The 22,775-nt window shown below is 42.8% G+C and overlaps 1 protein-coding gene and 1 pseudogene across 2 annotated transcripts in view; both read left to right on the top strand.

The window, feature by feature from the left end:
* LOC307044213 (uncharacterized protein) overlaps positions 1-15,437 on the top strand; it is a 305,770-nt gene extending 290,333 nt beyond the window's left edge. Inside the window, exons 17-19 of the mRNA XM_079689294.1 lie at positions 13,916-14,089; positions 14,430-14,476; positions 14,603-15,437. Of these exons, the coding sequence (XP_079545420.1) occupies positions 13,916-14,089; positions 14,430-14,476; positions 14,603-15,162 (781 nt within the window). The 3' untranslated portion in view covers positions 15,163-15,437. The remainder of the gene's footprint in view (positions 1-13,915; positions 14,090-14,429; positions 14,477-14,602) is intronic.
* Positions 6,903-12,475, top strand: LOC307042892 (NLR family CARD domain-containing protein 3-like; annotated as a pseudogene). The gene is made up of 5 exons: positions 6,903-6,970; positions 8,646-8,750; positions 10,944-11,022; positions 11,175-11,265; positions 11,544-12,475. The product of its transcript is annotated as an NLR family CARD domain-containing protein 3-like (transcript).
* Positions 15,438-22,775: the final 7,338 nt, after the last annotated feature.

Raw genomic sequence — 22,775 nt, 5'->3', positions numbered from 1 at the left:
TCCCTACAGGGTGTACTTTGAGGGTTTGTGACTCTGCAGACCGTTAACATGCAGAAAAAGCTTCATAACACACAAGGGGACGGGTAAGAACCAGGAAAGCATGACATGGGACGTTCAAGAGAGAATGTTTTTCGTGCTTGTGGACAAAAGATGTTACAAGATGTTCATATCATTGAATCTGAATAAAGAAACTGAATAAATAATGGGCTCTTTTTTTGTTTGTTGATTTTAGTTTATTTTCAATGTCCGACATCAATGTTGATTGCAGCCTTCAGCGTGGCAATATCTCAATGTTGATTAAATTACTTTTTGCTATCTGGGAGGGCTCTGATGTGGGCTAAAGTATTGTTAGAAACTGATCAATCTGTTCATAGTACTGGCAGCAGGGTCTCTGCTGTTAGCAGGGTCTGAGACTCACAGAGACCCACAGAGCACCATGCAGCACATGGCTTTCCTACCCAGGAATAAGTCTTTGAAAGGCGGGGAAAAGTGGTGATAGTGATAGCAGAAATAGTGATTCCAATGCAAAGAGAGTTTACCCAGAGAACAGGCTGCTCCACAGCACTTTACAAGCCAGGAAAAGTGATTGAATCCTGGGTATACATGTTTTAAATAGTCTGATAGCTCCAGGGCGCATCACCGTATTTGACAAGCCAGGGAAGGTGCCTGAATCCTGGGTAAACATTGTTTAATTGTTTAAGTGTTTTTAAATGTGTGGAACAGTGTTTTGTCACTTTCAAAACTCTCCCGTCATTGACCGGAGAAATGGGGTCGATGTTGTATTCAATCTGACTGTTAATATTCCAGTGAGACGAAGTACGTACAATGACCGGAGTGATCCCATGTTAATTTTGTCCCAAAACCGGAGCATTCCGTCACCCTAATTTACGAAAAACCCCACCCGGTAAAATTTGACTGGAATCTGTCCGGATGGCGTGGCTCAAGGGGTCAATGGATGTCTAAGAGTCCGAAAGTTGACAATCCCCAGCATGACAAAATGAACTTTGGTGTGAGGCAATAGGAACGGAAATGTGGGTGAGATGGTGGAGATAACACACGTTGGAAGGGCGGTCGAGAGGATGTTACACCAGAAATGTGAGTGAGATACCTGTACTCATCTCAGAGGTACATATTGTACTTTTTACTGGACTACACTTATCTGACAGCTGCGGTTACTCTACAAAGGAAAAACCAGATCACCAAAGAGCAGTGAAGAGATCACTTTGTGTTGTTTTAATGAATATAGTTATTCAAGCTGTGTCCAGGAAGCAGAACTCTACACAACAGAGGCTGCAAAGAGTTCAATCGGACATTATTCTGCAAAATTGCAAAAAAGTAATGACTTCCTGTTTTGATCAAACGCACTGCAGGTTAGTATAGCAGGAAACTCTGTTAAAGATCCCTTCCCAATAATTCTATTCACAAAAACATTTGATCCTGTGAACGCAGCACAGACTGAGACTCAGTCCAACCAGTCTGACTGCTAACTGTAAAAAGTGAGGTGAGGACACACACACACGCACACACACACACACACACACACACACACACACACACACACACACACACACACACACACACACACACACATACACACAGGATAGGAAGCGCCTTCACTTCACTTCGTCTGATGGACGCTGAAGTTGATGAAGCTCAGACGAGGCTGCTACTGATGAATCTCACGGCTAACAGTTCAGTAAGTAGAGCTGTGATTGATTGATGTTGTTGATTGTTGTGGTCGCAGAAACGCTTGAGTTGATGAACGTGTGATTGTTTAAAGCTGGGAAACAAGATGGCCTCCGAGCTGTGCGAGCAGAGAGAGAGCGCAGGTTAGTTTAAAGAGTTCCCTGTGAGGAGGAAGAGGAGTTCAGGCTGATGGGGGTCAGTCTGTCAGGAGGGCTACTGATGTGGAGGGGGAGGAAACGGTAGGGCACTAGGACCCAGCAGCCATCAGAGAGCTCACCTGGGCCTTTGCTCCTGAAACACCTGAGAGACTCTGGCTGCGTTTCATTGGTCGATCAACACGCCCTCCTGGCCCCCCCTCAGGAACTCTGATCTAAAGTCTAAACAGTGAAACTCAAACGTCTTAATGCAGTATTCTCACCTTGTTACATGTGTCCTGATAATGAAGAAGTGTACTTGTACTAGTCTGTAAAGTTACAACATGTACTTACAGGCAATCAGAGGCGTCAATTGGGTATGGCAAGGTATGGCAGCTGCCACACCTTGGCTCCAGGGGAAAATGTAAATGTTCGTTTTAAAAAAATAAATTTATGGAATTACTCTGTGTCAATTTGTATTGATTATTCTATTATTTAATACATATAAATTAAATACAAATGAAAATCAGAACAACACAATCGATTTCTCTAGTCTAGATATTATCTTTCCCAATACTTATCGTAACGTATCCCCCCTCCCTATCTTGAAATGTGGTATCTCCTGACGAGAAGCCGCCGGAGGTCAGAGCGGGTCATGTTATCGCGGTTTTTTTTATTTTTCGGCTAAGCTAATTAACTAAAATGAAAAGAAAGCAAAGAACTTTAGAATCTTTTTTTATCAAAAAAAAGGCAGGTGAAGGTGATGGCTCCAATGTTGCCCCAGCAGCAGAGGGAGAAGGACCAGGTAGTGAAGGTGGGATTCAAGCTGTTAACGAGGCTGTTAGCCACTCCAGCACCTGCGCCGGGGATGCAGATGCTAACAGGGAGACGGAGACTACATGCATGGAGGCTGAGAACTCGTCCACACCGACTTCTCGAATTGAATCCGAGTCTGAGTCCCCACCAATTTCTCAGATTGAAAGAGCTGGATCAGACGTGGACAGCGATAAGGAAGGTCAAGGCCCGGGTGCAGCAGCAGTAGCAGCCTCTGGGTCAACTGGAGCAGAGAAGAAGGATATTAGTGGATGTAAAACAGACGGACTCAGGCGTCCTCGTTTGACCCACTTCCCAACTAGAAATGGAAGACGCTTTAATGTCAGTGTGTATCAGGAATATGACTGGGTTGAATATTCTGCGCAAGAAGATGCAGTTTATTGCTTTGCATGCCGTCATTTTGGAGGAGCCTCAACTTTAACAGGTGACAGGCATGGACTGCGTGTGTTCATAGACACTGGATACACATGTTGGAAGAACATGAAAAAAAATCTCCGGGATCATCAAGGGAGCAGTAGACACAATTGTGCTGCATTAGCGTGGTCTAACTTTAAGGCTGTGATCAGCGGACATAAGGAATCCATCGCAAGTCGGATTGACGCAAACAGGACAGATGAGGTGCAGGAGAACCGGGCTCACGTCAAATCCTTGTTCAAAATCACGTCATTTCTGGGAAGACAGGCCCTCCCTCTCCGTGGCCACAACGAGAGAGATGAGGATGAAAATAAAGGAAATTTCCTTGAACTTTTGGACGTTATTGCAACAGATGACAGGAACGTGAAAAGCAAACAGGAACGCAGGTATGCGCACTATTCTTCCCCAGAAGCCCAGCATGATATGGTGAGAGTTATTGGGGAAAATATCAGAAGTATAATCATAAATGAAGTAGGAGAAGCACGGTACTTTTCAGTGTTAGTGGATGAAACGAAAGACCTGTCTAAGAAGGAGCAGCTGGCCATTTTGATCCGTTATGTACATGACGGGATTATAAAGGAAAGAGCCATTGGAACCTATCACATGAAGGACCTGACAGCTGAATCCCTGGCCCAGAAAATAATAAAGGAATTATCGAGTTTAGATATTCAGCTGTGTGTTGCACAATGCTACGATGGTGCAAGTGTTATGCGGGGTAATGTGCGTGGAGTGCAGGCTTTAATACGTGAAAAAGTGCCGCATGCAGCGTATATACACTGTCATGCACATAGACTAAATCTTGTGCTTGTGAGCTCGATAACTGAAATACCAGAGATGGCAGAGTTTTTTGGTGTTGTTCAAACACTATATACTTGTATTGCAAATAGCAATACCAGACACATGCTTTTCATTGAGGCTCAAAAGAAGTTGGGACACAACAAAATACTGCACTTGGAGCGCACCTGTCCCACTCAGTGGCTGTATTGGTATAGGGCTCTACAGAAGATAAAACTGCGCTACGAGGCTATACTAGCTGTGTTAGATGCCACTATTGACGCTCATGCAGAGGGTTCAACTGAAGCTGCTGGACTTCGGACAAATATGCTGACAATCACTTTTGTTGTGCGTCTTCATGTCCTAGAAAAAATCTTAAATCTCACTTATGGACTGTCTGAACAGCTTCAGACAAAAGACATTGCAATCACGATGGCTTCCAACCTCATACGGAGTACTAAGGCCCAGCTGGAAAAGATGAGGTCAGATAAAGAGTACCAGGACACACTGAGCAGAGCCAAGGCATTTTCCACAGAGCTCGGCCTCCCAAGCAGCGACACTGCCCCTCTGCGACCAGCAAGAGCACGGAGTGTGTCCAAAGCCTTGGCAGGGTTTATTGTCGGATCATCCAGTGGCCAGAGACAAACAGGAGATGACCAAGAAAAAAGACTATACTTTGAAACACTGGACCGCTTCATCTCTGAGTTAGATCGCCGATTTACAGATAATGATGAGCTACTAAATGCTATCCAGGCATTTGATTGTTCATCTCCCCATTTCATGGATGTAGTTAAAATGGAACAGTTTGCACAACTCTATGATGAACTGATCGACACCACCCTTCTCAGTTCCCAGTGTCACACAGCAAAAGCTTTCCTTGAACTTGAGATGAAGGAGGACGTGGAGGAGGAGAAAAACATAATGCTGGCTTTGACACGACTGAAGACCATGTCTGTCGCTTTTTCAGAGGTCATCAAGCTATTCAAGATCGCAGCAACAATTCCTGTCTCCACTGCATCCAACGAAAGATTCTTTTCCGTTTTAAAAAGAGTCAAGACTTACCTGCGGACCACCATGAGCGATGACAGGCTCACAAACCTCATGTTGATGGCTGTTGAGCCTGCTGTCGTAAAATCCCTGGACGCAGATGAACTCGTCAATAACTTTGCTGCTTTGAGGACCCACCGTTATCCACTTGTGGAATAATTAATAAAGTTCATCTCAAAGTAAGATACCCAAACATCTTATTAATATGATTTCTCTTTCTCTTTTCTTCTCCCTCCCTCCCTCTCCTCTCTCCCTCCCTCCCTCCCTCCCTCTCCTCTTTATATTTGGACTTTAACAGTTTACAGCAGTTTACCTGGTATGTTCACGTGATATTGTTGCAATTACATAGTGAATGAAGTAAACAGAAAGAGTGAAATTGTGTCAGAAAGGCTATTACTGCTGTCTAACCCTGCCGCTTGCTATCCATGGTGCTGAAAACGGATGCGTAACGGCGCATTTGACTGAATTGATTGATTGACGTGCGTAGTTAAGTGTTTGTGTCCATAGTTACTTGCGCTAGCGGGATGTGAGTGAGGCTGCATTTGAAAAAGTTCAAATTTTCCTAACCACACAGAAAAGCTACATAGCAGACTTGTCACTTTTGTTATGATTATTTGCTGGGCATGTATATTGATTGATACTGTAGTTAAGTCATGTGACTAGTAACCTTGCCATACCTTAGCTTTGGCTGAATTGACGCCACTGCAGGCAATATCTGTATCTGATGGCATTAGAATATATTCTATAAACTGTCATTCAACGGGAACTGTTTCACTACTTTTGCTGACAGTCTTTTAACTTATTTCTAAGTTTTCTGTTTTCACAGAGCACATTAAGGTTTTAGTTTCTGATGAAACTGTGAGGGACTCTTTCTCTGTTGTAGTCTTCTCTTCAGGTGTTCTGTGTTAAACACCAGCTGAGCAGGACGGAAGCCATTTTGTTTCTTAGTCTTCACTGTAAAAAAAAATAACTCAAGTCCAAACACGTCAACAAACGAAAAGAAAAGGTGTGTTCAATTCAGTCGGGAAGCTCATATATGGGCCAAAAATAAAAGCTAAAGGTGTTGGAGGAGGGGGAGGAGGAGGAAGAGGAGGAGGAGGAGGAGGAGGAGGAGGGCGAGGAGGAGGAGGAGGAGGAGGAGGACCTCCAGTGGTCACTCTGAGGAACTGCAGCTGGTTTCTTGTTTCTCACAGAGGAGGACGAAGGACTCAGATCTTTAGTTTCAGAAACATTAGTGAAACCACAGTGTGATAATAATCTGTTTCAGGTCCTCTATTCAACACTTCAATAAAGTACAAGTTTAAACATCAAAATATACTTAAAGTGCGAAAGTACTCATTCTGCACCAGTTCATAATAATATGTTTCACATTATTTAATGATAATAATGAATGAATCCGTCTGTTCACTTTAATGTAACAGCTGGTAAAGGAAGAGCTTTTTCTTTTTTAAATAAAGGTCATATACAGTACATTGTGCCTCGTGATTTTCACCAAGGAATCATATTTTAATATATAGTTAAGGCAGGACAATTTGGTGATTATATTTAGTGTTATTAATCTAGATCTGAAACGTTTACACAACATGTTCTTAACGTAAGTTATCACTTCAATGCAGGGCCGTGGGAAGTAGGGGTGCTGAGGGTGCTGCAGTACCCCCTGGTGGAGGACAGGGGATCTGCACTTCCACAAGATTAAATACAAATATAATAAATAAAATAAAATAAATAGATTTGAAGGCTTGCTGAGCTCTTCAGAGTCCGTCCAATAGAAGTGATCTGCACAGAAAGGCCAAGAATAATCCACATGAAGGATGTTCCTGAAGTCTTCAAACCGTCCTGAAGACCACAGAGCATTGAGAGGGTCTTTAAGACGCTGCAGCTCACAGAGCCAACAACATGGAAACTGTCTCATGAGTGTGTTTAGTTTGGAGGTGTGAGAGCTCTGTGTCCTGATGAGATAATGTGTGGTTCTCCAGCAGGTGGTTGTGTGTGTGTGAAGGTGTGAGCTCTGCTATGAATCCCTGTGAGGACACTGAACCCGCTCTGAGTGGGGACCCTGAACGCCTCACCAAAGCTCAGAGGTGAGATGAAGACCTCTGACTGTCCTCTCCTCCAGAGCTCAGCAGGCATTATTCACACTCTGTGTGTGTGTGTTGTGTTGAAGCCCAGAGCAGCAGCATGGACCTGGACATGGACCTGGACCTGGACCTGGACCTGGACCTGGACCTGGACCTGGACCTGGACCTGGACCTGGACCTGGACCTGGACCTGGACCTGGACCTGGACCTGGACCCAGCTGTGTGTCCATAAAGAGTGACCAGTCTATAGCTGCACCAATATATTTTAAAGGCCGCCCTTCAGAGACAGAGTAAGTGGACGTCATGTGACTTCATTATATCAGCAGCAGTAGAAAACTTGTTGTTACTGAAGAACAGAGACCTCTTATTGAAGCTGAGGGAGGGACTACCAAGGTGTGTTCAGCCTGAAGCCAGAGTGTAACGTGTCAGAGAGGCTCAATAAAAGAAGTCTTCTATACCATAGCAGGTAAAATAGTTAAAGCACTGTTTAAACAATAAATACTGTTTAGTTTGTCCACAAACTAAAGTGGTTTTCCATCATTATGGTAGAGTTTCAGACCTAAATGCTGTAGAATGAGCAGGTATCACATTAGGAATAAATGGGAGGCAATGAGAGAGCATTGGGTAGTCAAATAAATACATGACTTCATTCACCACAGTACCCTCTTGTATGTGCCGTCTTCTCTGTCTTTGTGGCTCATATATTGGTGTTCTACTGCAGATCAGTAAAATAGAGAATACTGAAAAAGAAAAAGGTGGCAGGAGATAACCAAACCTGCTGAGATCCAATCAAACAGCTCCGGACTAGAGTTCGGACAGGCTCACCAAATCAATATATTCTCAAGTATTCTGATGAAACAGGGTAAATATATCTGTCCCTGTTGTAACACTTACTGAGAAAATCACGCAGGTACTTTCTTATAAATACGTGGGTGTCCTGACAGACCCTTCTCTTCTAGAAAGACCACATAGAATCTGAAAAAGACAAAACAAATAATAGAGTAGAGAGTAGATAAAGTTTTATTTTTTACATCTGTGATTTTAGAGTATTTTGCAGTACTGTAATACTACACGGTACAGGTCCACCTCTTTAAAATCAAAACTGCTCCACCAGTCTATCAGAGAATCTGCTCAAAGGTCGTAGGTCAACATTTGAGAGCCTCTCTGAATCATCCTACCATCACAACCTTTAGAGGCTGGTCAACCACATTATCTCTGACCCCAACCATGATTATGTAATGAGTGAAATCCCAGGTCAGATGAACATGGTGTCTTCAGTGACTGTGTTGTTATGGTAAATATCTGTTTCCTTGTTTCTTGTCTTGATGTTTGTCCTCGTTGACGTTGCTAAAGGAGCTGCTGTGATGCCAGAAGCATGTCAGACTTGATCTGATCATAAAGTATTATCATGTTGTTATATGGTGCTCTGAGCTCTGATCTGACTAAGTGTTAGTGTGATGGAGACTAGGAGATGTTTTAAGTGTTCGATGACCATTATGTGCGTACCTGTCTAAGGACTGCAGATAGAAATGATCTTAATCTGGCATAACTCATCCCTTCTTTGAGATTCATGTATTTATAAGCATGGCCCCTGTTTATGAAACACATTCTAATATGAATAGTATTTAGGACCATTGTGACGGTCCAGATTCCTAACTGTTTGTTTCTCATGTTTCAGGAGGAGGCTGGAGGAACCTGAACCCAGCTGTGTGTCCATGAAGAGTGACTGGTCTATGGACAGACCTATGCGCTTCAAAGATGGACGACACTCTGTTGGTCAAAGGTGGGGATTGAAAGTTGATAACCCCCTTCATGGTACCTGCTGCTCTGCTTTCAGGTTGTATTGACCCAGCTAAGAAAGTGTGGCTCTGTTGAATTTTCTTGGTGAGACACTTCTCTGGTTCCTTTCTAATAAAAGCAGCTTTGATCATTTATAAGGCGTATCAGGTTTGAAAGCTTTAAGCACCATAAACACCAACTTGGCAATAAACCTGTTTCTGAATCTGATGAAGGTTTCTTTAAATAAAGAAATAAGGGTCATGTTTACCTTCAGTGTTTCTCATCTGAGTTATATTTCTTTCCTTCTTAAGTCAAGCTGGAGTTTTGTAATCCTGCAGCTTGCGTCCAAAGGGAGGGAAACTCAACTGTGTGGACGTCTACTCCAGCTTATGATCAGCTCTGTGTGAATACATACCTGAGTGTTTCCCATTGCTCCTCGTCAGTCGGAGGTCAATGTTTCCCTGTATTTGCAGCAGTTTTTGCTTCTCATTTCTAAAATGTGTAATTGCTGCAGGGCTCGACATTAAGGACTGCCCGATGGCCCGGGGCCATCTAGTATTTAGCTCGGGCAATGAAGCCTCACCTGCTGGTTGCCCGATCGGGCAATCTATTATGCCAGTATCATGCAGCTCGCGGATCCAGTAATGAGTGACCCGACAGTAAAACTAAACATATCTGTAACTAGTTTAGGTAGTTTGTGAGGTAATTAAAATAGCTACGAGTGATATTCTAACCTGAAGTGTGTGTTTTGTTCCGCTCACCGCTGCATGTGATCATGCAGAGCTGCGTGTCGACTCGTCAGCAGCAGCTGATCTCTCTCTCCCGTCAGATTAGACTTCACTCGTGTTATGTCCATATTGATCAGATCTAGCTAGTTTTAGCTAATGATATGACTACCTGCTTATTAAAAGACACCGTGACCTAAACAATAAGTGTCGCTATGCAACTGGGTGAGGCCACAAAGTATAGCGCAGCATTATGCATTTGTTTACATGCCCACCGGAACCCCGAGGCATTAGCAACAGATCAACGCACAATCAACCCATACAGGACATCTCTTTCTCCACATTAAGTGTTAGACATTAGAATGGACTATTCTTGTCTGTCACATAAGTGGCGCAACTGAAGCGGTATTGTAAAGGGAAATTATTTTGACCGGAGAGATTTAGATTTGCCGGCTAACGGGAACTCTGACGTCGCCATTTTGTGTGCTTCGCGGATGCGCTCGGCTCCTCTGGACTGCTGCTCGGGTCTGCTCGGTCAGCTTCCGGATGAGGAAGCATTCGTTCGACCAACTTACAGTAGATAACATTACAAACATCTTTAACAGATGCCATAATAGTGTAAATAATGTTTGTTTTGGCAGTTACAACTGAATGTAATGTTTTCTACTTTTTTACATCTGGGAAGGCATTTGCCTTCATCAGATGGAAAGTGTCTTGACCAAAAACTTAAGTATTTGTTAAAGCTATGCAGGACATGCAAGAGAGCAAACACAAACAAGAGCAAACAAACAAGTGAAATGAAGAATAAAATTGAAATTGTACAATATAATAGTGTGCTGGTTCATCTTATAATTCAGTCGAGAGAATGCACCAGACAGCATAGATCTAAGACCTGCAAAAATCTAAATGTTCTAGGGGGAGGCCCCCCAAACCCTTCGTGCCATTTCGTCAGCGCGCATTTTTCAGGGCAATCTCTATTGGGCTCAGGGCCATCTGTAAATTAGCTTAGATGTCCCACAGGGCCATCTCCCAAAATCCTTAATGTCATGCACTGTGCTGTGTAGTGTTTTGCTCTTCACTTGGTGCTCTATTGAACAATTAAAGAGCTCTTGATCAAATTAAATGTAATTGTTAAACCTTAATCAAAGATTACAGTCACTGATTACTTTCATTTTGGTGCGTGGCCCTTCTTAGTATTTAGTGTTGCTGATAGTCAAGGATGAGTGATATCACTGCCCTTTAACCTTTGTACCAATTCATGTGTCTATAAAATGTTATTTTGAGGTTTTAGTTTAAAATAAAAATTGGCAATAACTTCTACAGCTGCTAAAGTTGGTACTCCGTGCGAGGCCCAGACAAATCCAGTGATCTAACCTTTCTCCTGTTGCTCACACATGCACCTGATCCACATTTCCAGCACCACTGAAGCATATCAGAGATAATGTGAGTTGTTTCTTCATGATTCCTCACAGAGAGGACCAGCAGAGCTCAGAGGTTCCCAGAGGTCAGTCTGCCCAGCAGCATCAGACACAGCTGGACTCCACATTTATGGTCTGTACATGAACTACAGCTACTTCACATCTGTTCTGCTCACAGTCAACTCCATGATGCACTTTGTAGATCAGTGGATGGTCAGTCTGTCCAACATGGATCTGATGTTTGGTGCCTTTAGTTTGATTGTTTGTTCATGTATTTTGTTCCAGCTGCTGGAGGACAACATCATCACTTTTGTGAAGAACGAGCTGAAGAAGATCCAGGAGGCTCTGAGTTCAGATTACCCAGAATGCTTAGAGAGTCAGAGGGAGGATGAGGAGGTGCTGGATGGTGAGGATGAAGAGCAGAGGAGGAGCAGCAGAGAGGCATTTCTGAACATCACACTGCACTTCCTGAGGAGCATGGAGCAGGAGGAGCTGGCTGACCGTCTGCAGAGCAGTGAGAGGGTTTCTATAAAGATTTAACAAGCTGGACAAATGTTGACTAAAGTCTCAAGAGATGGAACAAAGTATATTCAGATCCTCATTCTTTAAGGATGTATCTGACTCATTGATCTGATTTGTTGTGTGTTCATTCAGGAAGTCGTTCTGGAGCGTGTCAGCGTGAACTTAAGTCTAACCTGCAGAAGAGGTTCCAGTGTGTGTTTGAGGGCATTGCTAAAGCAGGAAACCCAACTCTTCTGAACCAGATCTACACAGAGCTCTACATCACAGAGGGGGGGTCTGCAGAGGTCAATGCTGAACATGAGGTCAGACAGATTGAAACAGCATCCAGGAAACCAGGCAGACCAGAAACAACCATCAGACAAGAAGACCTCTTTAAAGCCTCCCCTGGAAGAGATGCACCAATCAGAGCAGTGCTGACAAAGGGCGTGGCTGGCATTGGGAAAACAGTCTTAACACAGAAGTTCACTCTGGACTGGGCTGAAGGCAAAGCCAACCAGGACATCCAGTTCATATTTCCATTCACCTTCAGAGAGCTGAATGTGGTGAGAGAGAACAAGTACAGCTTGGTGGAACTTGTTCATCACTTCTTCTCTGAAACCAGAGACGCAGGAATCTGCAGGTTTGATCAGTTCCAGGTTGTGTTCATCTTTGACGGTCTGGATGAGTGTCGACTTCCTCTGGACTTCCTCAACACTGAGATCCTGACTGATGTCACAGAGTCCACCTCAGTGGATGTGCTGCTGACAAACCTCATCAGGGGGAAGCTGCTTCCCTCTGCTCGCCTCTGGATAACCACACGACCTGCAGCAGCCAATCAGATCCCTCCTGAGTGTGTGGACATGGTGACAGAGGTCCGAGGGTTCACTGACCCACAGAAGGACGAGTACTTCAGGAAGAGATTCAGAGATCAGGAGCAGGCCGGCACCATCATCTCCCACATCAAGACCTCACGAAGCCTCCACATCATGTGCCACATCCCAGTCTTCTGCTGGATCTCTGCTTCAGTTCTGGAGGAGGTGTTGAAAACCAGAGAGGGAGGAGAGCTGCCCAAGACCCTGACTGAGATGTACATTCACTTCCTGGTGGTTCAGTCCAAAGTGAAGAACATCAAGTATGATGGAGGAGCTGAGACAGATCCACACTGGAGTCCAGAGAGCAGGAAGATGATGGAGTCTCTGGGGAAACTGGCTTTTGAGCAGCTGCAGAAAGGCAACCTGATCTTCTATGAGTCCGACCTGACAGATTGTGGCATCGATATCAGAGCAGCCTCAGTGTACTCAGGAGTGTTCACACAGGTCTTTAGAGAGGAGAGAGGACTGTACCAGAGGGACAAGGTGTTCTGCTTCGTCCATCTGAGCGTTCAGGAGTTTCTGGCTGCTCTTCATGTCCATCTGACCTTCATCACCTCTGGAGTCAACCTGCTGTCAGAAGAACCAACAACCTCCAGGCTGCCTGAAGTCTTCAGACCCAAACCTGAACTCACACATCTCTACCAGAGTGCTGTGGACCAGGCCTTACAGAGTCCAAACGGACACCTGGACTTGTTCCTCCGGTTCCTCCTGGGTCTTTCACTGCAGACCAATCAGAAACTCCTACGTGGTCTACTGACAGAAACAGGAAGTAGCTCAAAGACCAACAAGAAAACAGTCCAGTACATCAAGAAGAAGATGGATGAGGATCTGTCTCCAGAGAGAAGCATCAACCTGTTCCACTGTCTGAATGAACTGAATGATGGTTCTCTGGTGGAGCAGATCCAACAGTCCCTGAGATCAGGAAGTCTCTCCTCAGATAATCTGTCTCCTGCTCAGTGGTCAGCTCTGGTCTTCATCTTACTGTCATCAGAAGAAGATCTGGACGTGTTTGACCTGAAGAAATACTCTGCTTCAGAGGAGGCTCTTCTGAGGCTGCTGCCAGTGGTCAAAGCCTCCAGGAAGGCTCTGTGAGTACAGAAACATTCATATATCATGAAGTAAATATTATGCTCATCTTTTTAAAATATTGTTTGTACTTTCTTTATCAGACTGAGTGGCTGTAAGCTGTCAGAGAGAAGCTGTGAAGCTCTGTCCTCAGTCCTCAGCTCCCAGTCCTCTAGTCTGAGAGAGCTGGACCTGAGTAACAACGACCTGCAGGATTCAGGAGTGAAGCTGCTGTCTGCTGGACTGGAGAGTCCTCTCTGTGCTCTGGAGACTCTCAGGTCAGGGTTCATCAACATGTTAAACTTATAGCCAGTTAAATTGCGATGTACATTAATGATGGATACACTCATAACCTTTTGTTGCATCTGCTTCAATAACATGTGTTTTTGTTTTTTTTGACTCACTCTTGTGTGTGTGTGTGTGTGTGTGTGTGTGTGTGTGTGTGTGTGTGTGTGTGTGTGTGTGTGTGTGTGTGTGTGTGTGTGTGTGTGTGTGTGTGTGTGTGTGTGTGTGTGTGTGTGTGTGTGTGTGTGTGTGTGTGTGTGTGTGTGTGTGTGTGTGTGTGTGTGTGTGTGTGTGTGTGTTCAGGCTGTCAGGCTGTCTGGTCTCAGAGGAAGGCTGTGTTTCTCTGGCTTCAGCTCTGAGATCCAACCCCTCCCATCTGAGAGAGCTGGACCTGAGCTACAATCATCCAGGAGACTCAGGAGAGAAGCTGCTGTCTGCTGGACTGGAGGATCCTCTCTGGAGACTGGACACTCTCAGGTATTATAAACATATACAGTGAAGGAAATAAGTATTTGATCCCCTGCAGATTTTTTAAGTTTGCCCACACAATACATTAACAGTCTATCATTGTAATGGTAGGTTTATATAAACATTAAGAGTAAGAATATCAATAATTATTATTAATATAAGTACTATAAACATAAACTATTTATTCTCTGATAAATAATAATTGAAGTTAATGAACTTGATTTATCGACTGATCTAAAATGATATCGTGAACATGTAGCTTCATCTGTGGAGAATAACAAAGCTCTGAGTTTGAGAGTGATGTCCATGTCTCCATGCTGCTCTGACCCCCCCCCCCCCCTTCTTTCAGGATGGAGCCTGCTGGAGTCCGATGGTTGAGACCCGGTCTGAGGAAGTGTGAGTGTGGTTTAATTTGATTCATGAAAACAAAGCAGCCACCATCTTCAAATGTAACCTTCATCATCAAAGTGTCAACAAATGAACAGCTGATAGATGAATAACTGCTGCTGTTCCTCTCCTCAGATTCCTGTGAACTCTCACTCGACACAAACACAGCACACAGGAACCTCAAACTGTCTGAGGACAACAGGAAGGTGACATATGTGGAGGAGGAGCAGCCATATCCTGATCATCCAGAGAGGTTTGACCCCTGGTGTCAGCTGATGTGTAGAGAAGCTCTGACTGGTCTCTATTACTGGGAGGTCGAGTGGAGAGGAAGGGTTTATATATCAGTGACTTACAGAGGAATCAGCAGGAGAGGAGAGAGAGAGGAATGTTTGTTTGGAAGGAATGATCAGTCCTGGAGTCTGATCTGCTCTGGTGGTCGTTACTCTGTCTATCACAATAACACAGTAACACACACCTCCCCCTCCTCCTCCTCCTCCTCCTCCTCCTCCTCCTCCTCCTCCTCCTCTGGTAGAGTAGCAGTGTATCTGGATCATCCTGCTGGCTCTCTCTCCTTCTACAGAGTCTCCTCTGACACACTGATCCACCTCCACACCATCAGAACCACATTCACTGTACCTCTCTATGCTGGGTTCTGGTTCAGCTCTGATTCCTCAGTGTCTCTGGTTCCTCTGTAGGAGGAAGAGTCTCCTCCTGTTCCAGAGACTTCCTCCCTGCTGCCCAGAGAGTTCAGTCTGTTCAGGATCACAGCTGATGTTAGACCAACGTTGTTTAAAACATATATTTCCATCTATTTGTTTTTAACCGTGGTGTACTTGTTATGTGTTTTTACTTATTGTTCTTCTTTATTATTAATAATGTCTTCCTGCTTTGTTATATTTGAATATACAGTCTACTCTTTTCACTTTATCTGCACTATACATCTTTTGATGTAATAATGTAGATTTCCACTTTTCGGACAAATAAAGGAATTCTGATTCTGAAAATATGCTTTTGCTTCAGATTCAATATCTTCACTGTGATTCAGGAAAGTACAACAAACATCACTTCACACACAAATACAGATAGAAATCAAACACATGGAAATACAGAAAAATAAATAAGATTTAAAGAAAAGAAAACCTCTGGAGCGCTCTCTGAGCTTTCACTTAGTTTGAACAACAACACGTCTTTCTGTTGTGTTTGCAGTTTCTTTTGGCGAGAGATTTAGTTTAACCGTAGGACGAATAAATAAATAATAATAATTATAATAATAATAATAATAATAAAAAGGAAATAGAAATACTATAAAAAAATAATCACAATTATAATAGTAAGAAATATTAATACAAAAATAAAAAATAATAATAAACACTCAAATTAAAACAATTAAAAATAAATAAAACAAGACAGTGATACAAATACAAATTAAATACATTTAAATAGAAAGACTTTCAAACAAATATTAAAGTGTTTTTTTTTCGTTTTAAAGTGTAAAAGACAAAAATATAAATAAATATGATAAAACATTACATAAAAACTTTACAAAATATTATTTAAAAACCAATCATTATAATAAAATACATTCAAAATAAAGATGTGTTGTGTTTTGGCCACTCAGTCGTGTACAAAGCTTTTCTGTCTGCTGCTTTCAGAAAGAGACAGAAACCAGTTTGTGGCTCAGTGGTTAGCGCAGATTCAAGATTCAAGGCTTTCATTGTCACGTGTGCATAGCTACCGTGTAGTTATGACAACGAAGATCTGAGGTCACAGGCTGCTCCATCAGAGCTACACAATAACACAGATACAACAGTACAAGTAAATAAAATAGAATATAGTAGAAACAGTGCAGCCCATAACCAGTGCTGCTGTGTGAATGAGAGCTCAAACCCTGAGCCAGGGAGACGAACACATACTGGACTCTGAATACAAATAAAATCTCTCTGGCCAGAACTACAGAAAAGGATAGGGGACACGTCTGCTCCCCCATGAAGTGGAACCACTGTACAGATCTTAACCTCTGCCTAACGTTGGCAGTAACATAATAAACTTCTAATGTACTAAAGACTGGTGTTTACATGGTGTTTGTCCTCGGTTCCCCTCCTCCACTCCTCCGCTCGCATCTCCTGTGGCTAGAAAGGATCCGTCTTGTGTAAAACTCTCGGGAGAGTTTGGCTGAATGTCACGTGGCTGAATGTTTACGTTTGGCAGGCAGCCTTTCAGTTACGATCGTTAACATCAGTTGGCCACCGCAAATGATGGTGAGAAGCTAAACTATCTATTAATTATGTCAATGACAGGGAGTGTGATTGTTGAAATAGGATGTTAGCGGTCTTGTTGGTGTTCAAAGAAGAATGACAACACTGTAGATCACCAACACTGGTTTATTTTTTATTCACAGGCAAGTCAACGTTGTCGCAGTAAAAGTCCCAAGATAGCTCCTGGTGCAATAAAATGTTCCCTTGCAGTGTTTTACTATTAAGTCTGATGTTTCTCTATTAATATTGCTGCTGCATTAATGTGTATGTTGCATCATGTTACTGCTGAAGATGTGTTTCCGAGCCGCTCCGATTACAACGAGAGTTACAACGAGAACGTGACGTCATATTTACACAAGACAGATCCTTTCTAGTAGTGATGGCAAAATGAAGCTTTGAATGAAGCGTCGAACCACTTGGACAATTGTGTCGGAACTAGGTTCATTTCTCGAAGCTTCAGTTACAGCGACCTCTCCTGGCGAAGTGCAAGGCTGCAGTGGGTTTAACGCATCTTTGCCTTGAAAAATATTCGATACACACACACACTAAGACTGAATATCATGTTCTATTTGCAATTAAAGATTGATAATAGTGTGTATTGGGTTATTGAGAAGAGACTCGAGAGTGCTTGACATTTATTTGGGCGGAGACGGCCCTTTATCAGTTATTAAAGTATTAAAATTAAAAGTTAAACTATTCCGAGCTTTGAACCAGCTGCGCAGAGGATATCGCCACATCCTAGCCGCCAGCTCTATCCACTGGGCTATCAATTATTTAGACCATCGAAGTGTTTTTATATTACTGATTGTCTTTTTGTTCACAACTTCTCCACATTTCGAAGTGTTTCACGAGCCAGAACGATCTGTTTTTCTTCGTGGGTTGCTATAATGATCCAATGCAATGCCAACAACAACTCAACAGCAACAATGCAAACTCCGACAACAACCCATACATTGCGCATTGTTTAGAGCGGTTATAAAGTGTTGAAGCGCTCACATTTGAAACTGTCACCTGTCAGAATCGAGACGAGGCAGTGCATTGAATCACCTGATTGGACGGCGAACCAGTGAGTTGATTCATTCAGGAAATGAAGCAGTTGCTGGTTCGGACGTCACATGTCACGTGATTTGAAGCAGTTGCTGCTTCGGACGTCACATGTCACGTGATTTGAAGCAAGCTTCGAAGCACTGCTTCTATGGAATTGGAAGTCCAAGGTTGAAGCTCCGTTCGAAGCTTCAGTGTCAAACTGCCATCACTACTTCACAGTCCGTCCAATAGAAGTGATCTGCACAGAAAGGCCAAGAATAATCCACATGAAGGATATTCCTGAAGTCTTCAAACCGTCCTGAAGACCACAGAGCATTGAGAGCAGTGTTGGGAAAGTTCACTTTCTACATGAACTAGTTCAGTTCACAGTTCACACATTTGAAAATGAACTAGTTCAGCTCATAGTTGATAATTCAAAATGTTGAACTAAAGTTCATGATTTCAAAAATGAACTAATTTATAGTTTATAGTTATTTTTTCAATACGTTGCTGCGAGCTATTATTTGTCAAAATGATTGCCACAACCCATATAGAACCACAGACAGAATACTGGCATTTCCATAACGCTTTGCTGCCGCCCATTCAGTCCACACTAGTAGCAGCTGCAGCTTTCATCTCTACATTATATTTTCAAAAACATGAGAAAAAACATGCTTCTTGAATGGTCTTTATTAAGTATAATAATCTAAATATACTTAAAGTACCAAAAGTGAAAGAAGTCATTGTGCAAACATATAACATATAAACATGTGCCGACATAACTCTGTACTAACACAACACGAGGTAGGAACCAGGCTGAGGTATGAAACTAAGGTTGTACCTCAAAGTTCAATATTCAAAGTGCAAAACATTTAAACATTAATTCTCTTTTCATTAAGTCAGTCGCATTCTTTTTTTTTCCTGACTAAAGATCCCTTCCCACAAATTCTATTCACAAACACATCTGATCCTGTGAACGCAGCACAGACTGAGACTCAGTCTAACCAGTCTGACTGTATTCTGTCATAGTGAGGTGAGGACACACACACACACACACACACACACACACACACACACACACACACACACACACACACACACACACACACACACACACACACACAGGATAGGAAGCGCCTTCACTTCACTTCGTCTGATGGACGCTGAAGTTGATGAAGCTCAGACGAGGCTGCTACTGATGAATCTCACGGCTAACAGTTCAGTAAGTAGAGCTGTGATTGGTTGATGTTGTTGATTGTTGTGGTCGCAGAAACGCTTGAGTTGATGAACGTGTGATTGTTTAAAGCTGGGAAACAAGATGGCCTCCGAGCTGTGCGAGCAGAGAGAGAGAGTTCAGGTTAGTTTAAAGAGTTCCCTGTGAGGAGGAAGAGGAGTTCAGGCTGATGGGGGTCAGTCTGTCAGGAGGGCTACTGATGTGGAGGGGGAGGAAACGGTAGGGCACTAGGACCCAGCAGCCATCAGAGAGCTCACCTGGGCCTTTGCTCCTGAAACACCTGAGAGACTGGCTGCGTTTCATTGGTCGATCAACACGCCCTCCTGGCCCCCCCTCAGGAACTCTGATCTAAAGTCTAAACAGTGAAACTCAAACGTCTTAATGCAGTATTCTCACCTTGTTACATGTGTCCTGATAATGAAGAAGTGTACTTGTAATAGACTGTAAAGTTACAACATGTACTTACAGGCAATATCTGTATCTGATGGCATTAGAATATATTCTATAAACTGTCATTCAACGGGAACTGTTTCACTACTTTTGCTGACAGACTTTTAACATATTTCTAAGTTTTCTGTTTTCACAGAGCACATTAAGGTTTAGTTTCTGATGAAACTGTGAGGGACTCTTTCTCTGTTGTAGTCTTCTCTTCAGGTGTTCTGTGTTAAACACCTGCTGAGCAGGACGGAAGCCATTTTGTTTCTTAGTCTTTGCTGTAAAAAAAAATAACTCAAGTCCAAACACGTCAACAAACGAAAAGAAAAGGTGTGTTCAATTCAGTCGGGAAGCTCAAATATGGGCCAAAAATAAAAGCTAAAGGTGTTGGAGGAGGAGGAGGAGGAGGAGGAGGAGGAGGAGGAGGAGGAGGAGGAGGAGGAGGGCCTCCAGTGGTCACTCTGAGGAACTGCAGCTGGTTTCTGGTTTCTCACAGAGGAGGACAAAGGACTCAGATCTTTACTTTCAGAAACATTAGTGAAACCACAGTGTGATAATAATCTGTTTCAGGTCCTCTATTCAACACTTCACTAAAGTACAAGTTTAAACATCAAAATATACTTAAAGTGCAAAACTACTCATTCTGCACCAGTTTATAATAATATGTTTCACATTATTTAATAATAATAATTAATTAATCCGTCTGTTCACTTTAATGTAACAGCTGGTAAAGGAGGAGCTTTTTCTTTTTTAAATAAAGGTCATATACAGTGCATTGTGCCTCGTGATTTTCACCAAGGAATCATATTTTAATATATAGTTAAGGCAGGACAATTTGGTGATTATATTTAGTGTTATTAATCTAGATCTGAAACGTTTACACAACATGTTCTTAACGTAAGTTATCACTTAAATGCAGGGCCGTGGGAAGTAGGGGTGCTGAGGGTGCTGCAGCACCCCCTGGTGGAGGACAGGGGATCTGCACTTCCACAAGATTAAATACAAATATAATAAATAAAATAAAATAAAAGGAATTTTCAGCCTTGACGTAACAACATTCATAATTAAGTAAAGATAACACCCTTTTCACCCCGGTTACATTTTCCATTTGCCCCGTATGATGGGCGCTTTAAGTGATGAAAGTGGGGTATGTTGGCTTATCAGGCGCCCGCAGCTCACAGCCAGCGTGAGAGAGAGATAGATAGAGAGAGGGGGTGCACCTGTACCGGCGGGGAATGTTGTTAGCTTCTGCTAACGGATATAAGAAGCTCTTTCTTCAATAATGTGGAGGGAGAGTTCTGTCCTGTCAGACTGAGAGGCTCAGTGAGGCAAAGGACTCTGAGTGTTTAGATAGTTCACTTTAGTCTAAATTATCACAGTGGGTCTCAAACGTTTTGATCACAATTTATGTAAAAACATATTTCTAAGGCACTCCTTTATAATTATTAGGATAAATAAAAACAGGTTTGAAATCATTCCAATGTATACTATAGGACAGTAAACCAAAAATATCGTTTAAAACTGGAGAGATTTAAAAATATGCATAAATAAATAAATGTTAACTGATGAGATATAAATGAACCACAAAAATAAAATAAGTTATCCTACATTTATTTGTTATTGGCTATGGTAGGTTATCGGTTATGTTCACATACTTATTTGATTATTAAAATGCAAACCGATCTTTTTCATATGGGTGTTTAGAGTTGTATTCCCTAGATCAGTCTCTAGTAATTGGGCGCTCAAAGTGCACCAGATTGAAGCATTTTACTTTAAAATGTTAAAAACAATCTTCCCGGGGGGGCACCCCCGGACCCCCCTAGAGGATGTGAAGTCCACCCCCCAGTTAAAACATGTTCAATGTTCATGCAATACTAAATAGTATACATTTGAAGCCTTTTTATATAAGCTGTCCACCATGTCAATATGTTTCTCTGTTTGTAGTGTCTTTTGTAGAGGTTTTTCATTGCCAGCTAAAATCTTGCCAATAGGGCAGCAAATTGGTCAAAACCGGCCCTGGTGTCATCCCCACAGCACCCCCCATTTGAAACATGTTCCCACTGCTATGCTTAAATGCTTACCTAAAAGCTGAACTGAAGTACAACACCTGAGTCAAGGTGCAGCAGTGAAATCCTGCATCAGCTCCATCTGGTGGAGCTTCCTCTGCTCTGATTGGTCCTCACCACTGAATCAGGACAATAAGCAGATTATTCTCTGTCCAATCACAAACTACTAGTGTTCTCCTTTATTAAAGGACCTAAAATAATACAGAACATCAATTTATCGTTCGTTTAAAAAAAAAAAATCAGTACATTTATTTTCTTCCTCTTTATTTTTTACCCTCCAAATCTTCTGCTCTGAACTCCAAACACAGTTTCCTGTTGGCTGTTTAAAATGTATGAACCTCTGAAACAGAGGAAGATTTGAAGGCTTGCTGAGCTCTTCAGAGTCCGTCCAATAGAAGTGATCTGCACAGAAAGGCCAAGAATAATCCACATGAAGGATGTTCCTGAAGTCTTCAAACCGTCCTGAAGACCACAGAGCATTGAGAGGGTCTTTAAGACGCTGCAGCTCACAGAGCCAACAACATGGAAACTGTCTCATGAGTGTTTTAGTTTGGAGGTGTGAGAGCTCTGTGTCCTGATGAGATAATGTTTGGTTCTCCAGCAGGTGGTTGTGTGTGTGTGAAGGTGTGAGCTCTGCTATGAATCCCTCTGAGGACACTGAACCCGCTCTGAGTGGGGACCCTGAACGCCTCACCAAAGCTCAGAGGTGAGATGAAGACCTCTGACTGTCCTCTCCTCCAGAGCTCAGCAGGCATTATTCACACTCTGTGTGTGTGTTGTGTTGAAGCCCAGAGCAGCAGCATGGACCTGGACCTGGACCTGGACCTGGACCTGGACCTGGACCTGGACCTGGACCTGGACCTGGACCTGGACCTGGACCTGGACCTGGACCCAGCTGTGTGTCCATAAAGAGTGACCGGTCTAGAGATGAACCTTTATATTTTAAAGGCCGCCCTTCAGAGACAGAGTAAGTGGACGCCATGTGACTTCATTATATCAGCAGCAGTAGAAAACTTGTTGTTACTGAAGAACAGAGACTTCTTATTGAAGCTGAGGGAGGGACTACCAAGGTGGGTTCAGCCTGAAGCCAGAGTGTAACGTGTCAGAGAGGCTCAATAAAAGAAGCCTTCAATACCATAGCAGGTAAAATATTTAAAGCACTGTTTAAACAATAAATACAGTTCAATTTGTCCACAAACTAAAGTGGTTTTCCATCATTATGGTAGAGTTTCAGACCTAAATGCTGTAGAATGAGCAGGTATCACATTAGGAATAAATGGGAGGCAATGAGA

This window comes from Notothenia rossii, assembly GCF_949606895.1.
Source record: "Notothenia rossii genome assembly, chromosome: 6".
NCBI lineage: Eukaryota > Metazoa > Chordata > Actinopteri > Perciformes > Nototheniidae > Notothenia > Notothenia rossii.
Note: the sequence above shows the minus strand (reverse complement) of the source record. Positions and strands in the feature narration are given on the sequence as shown.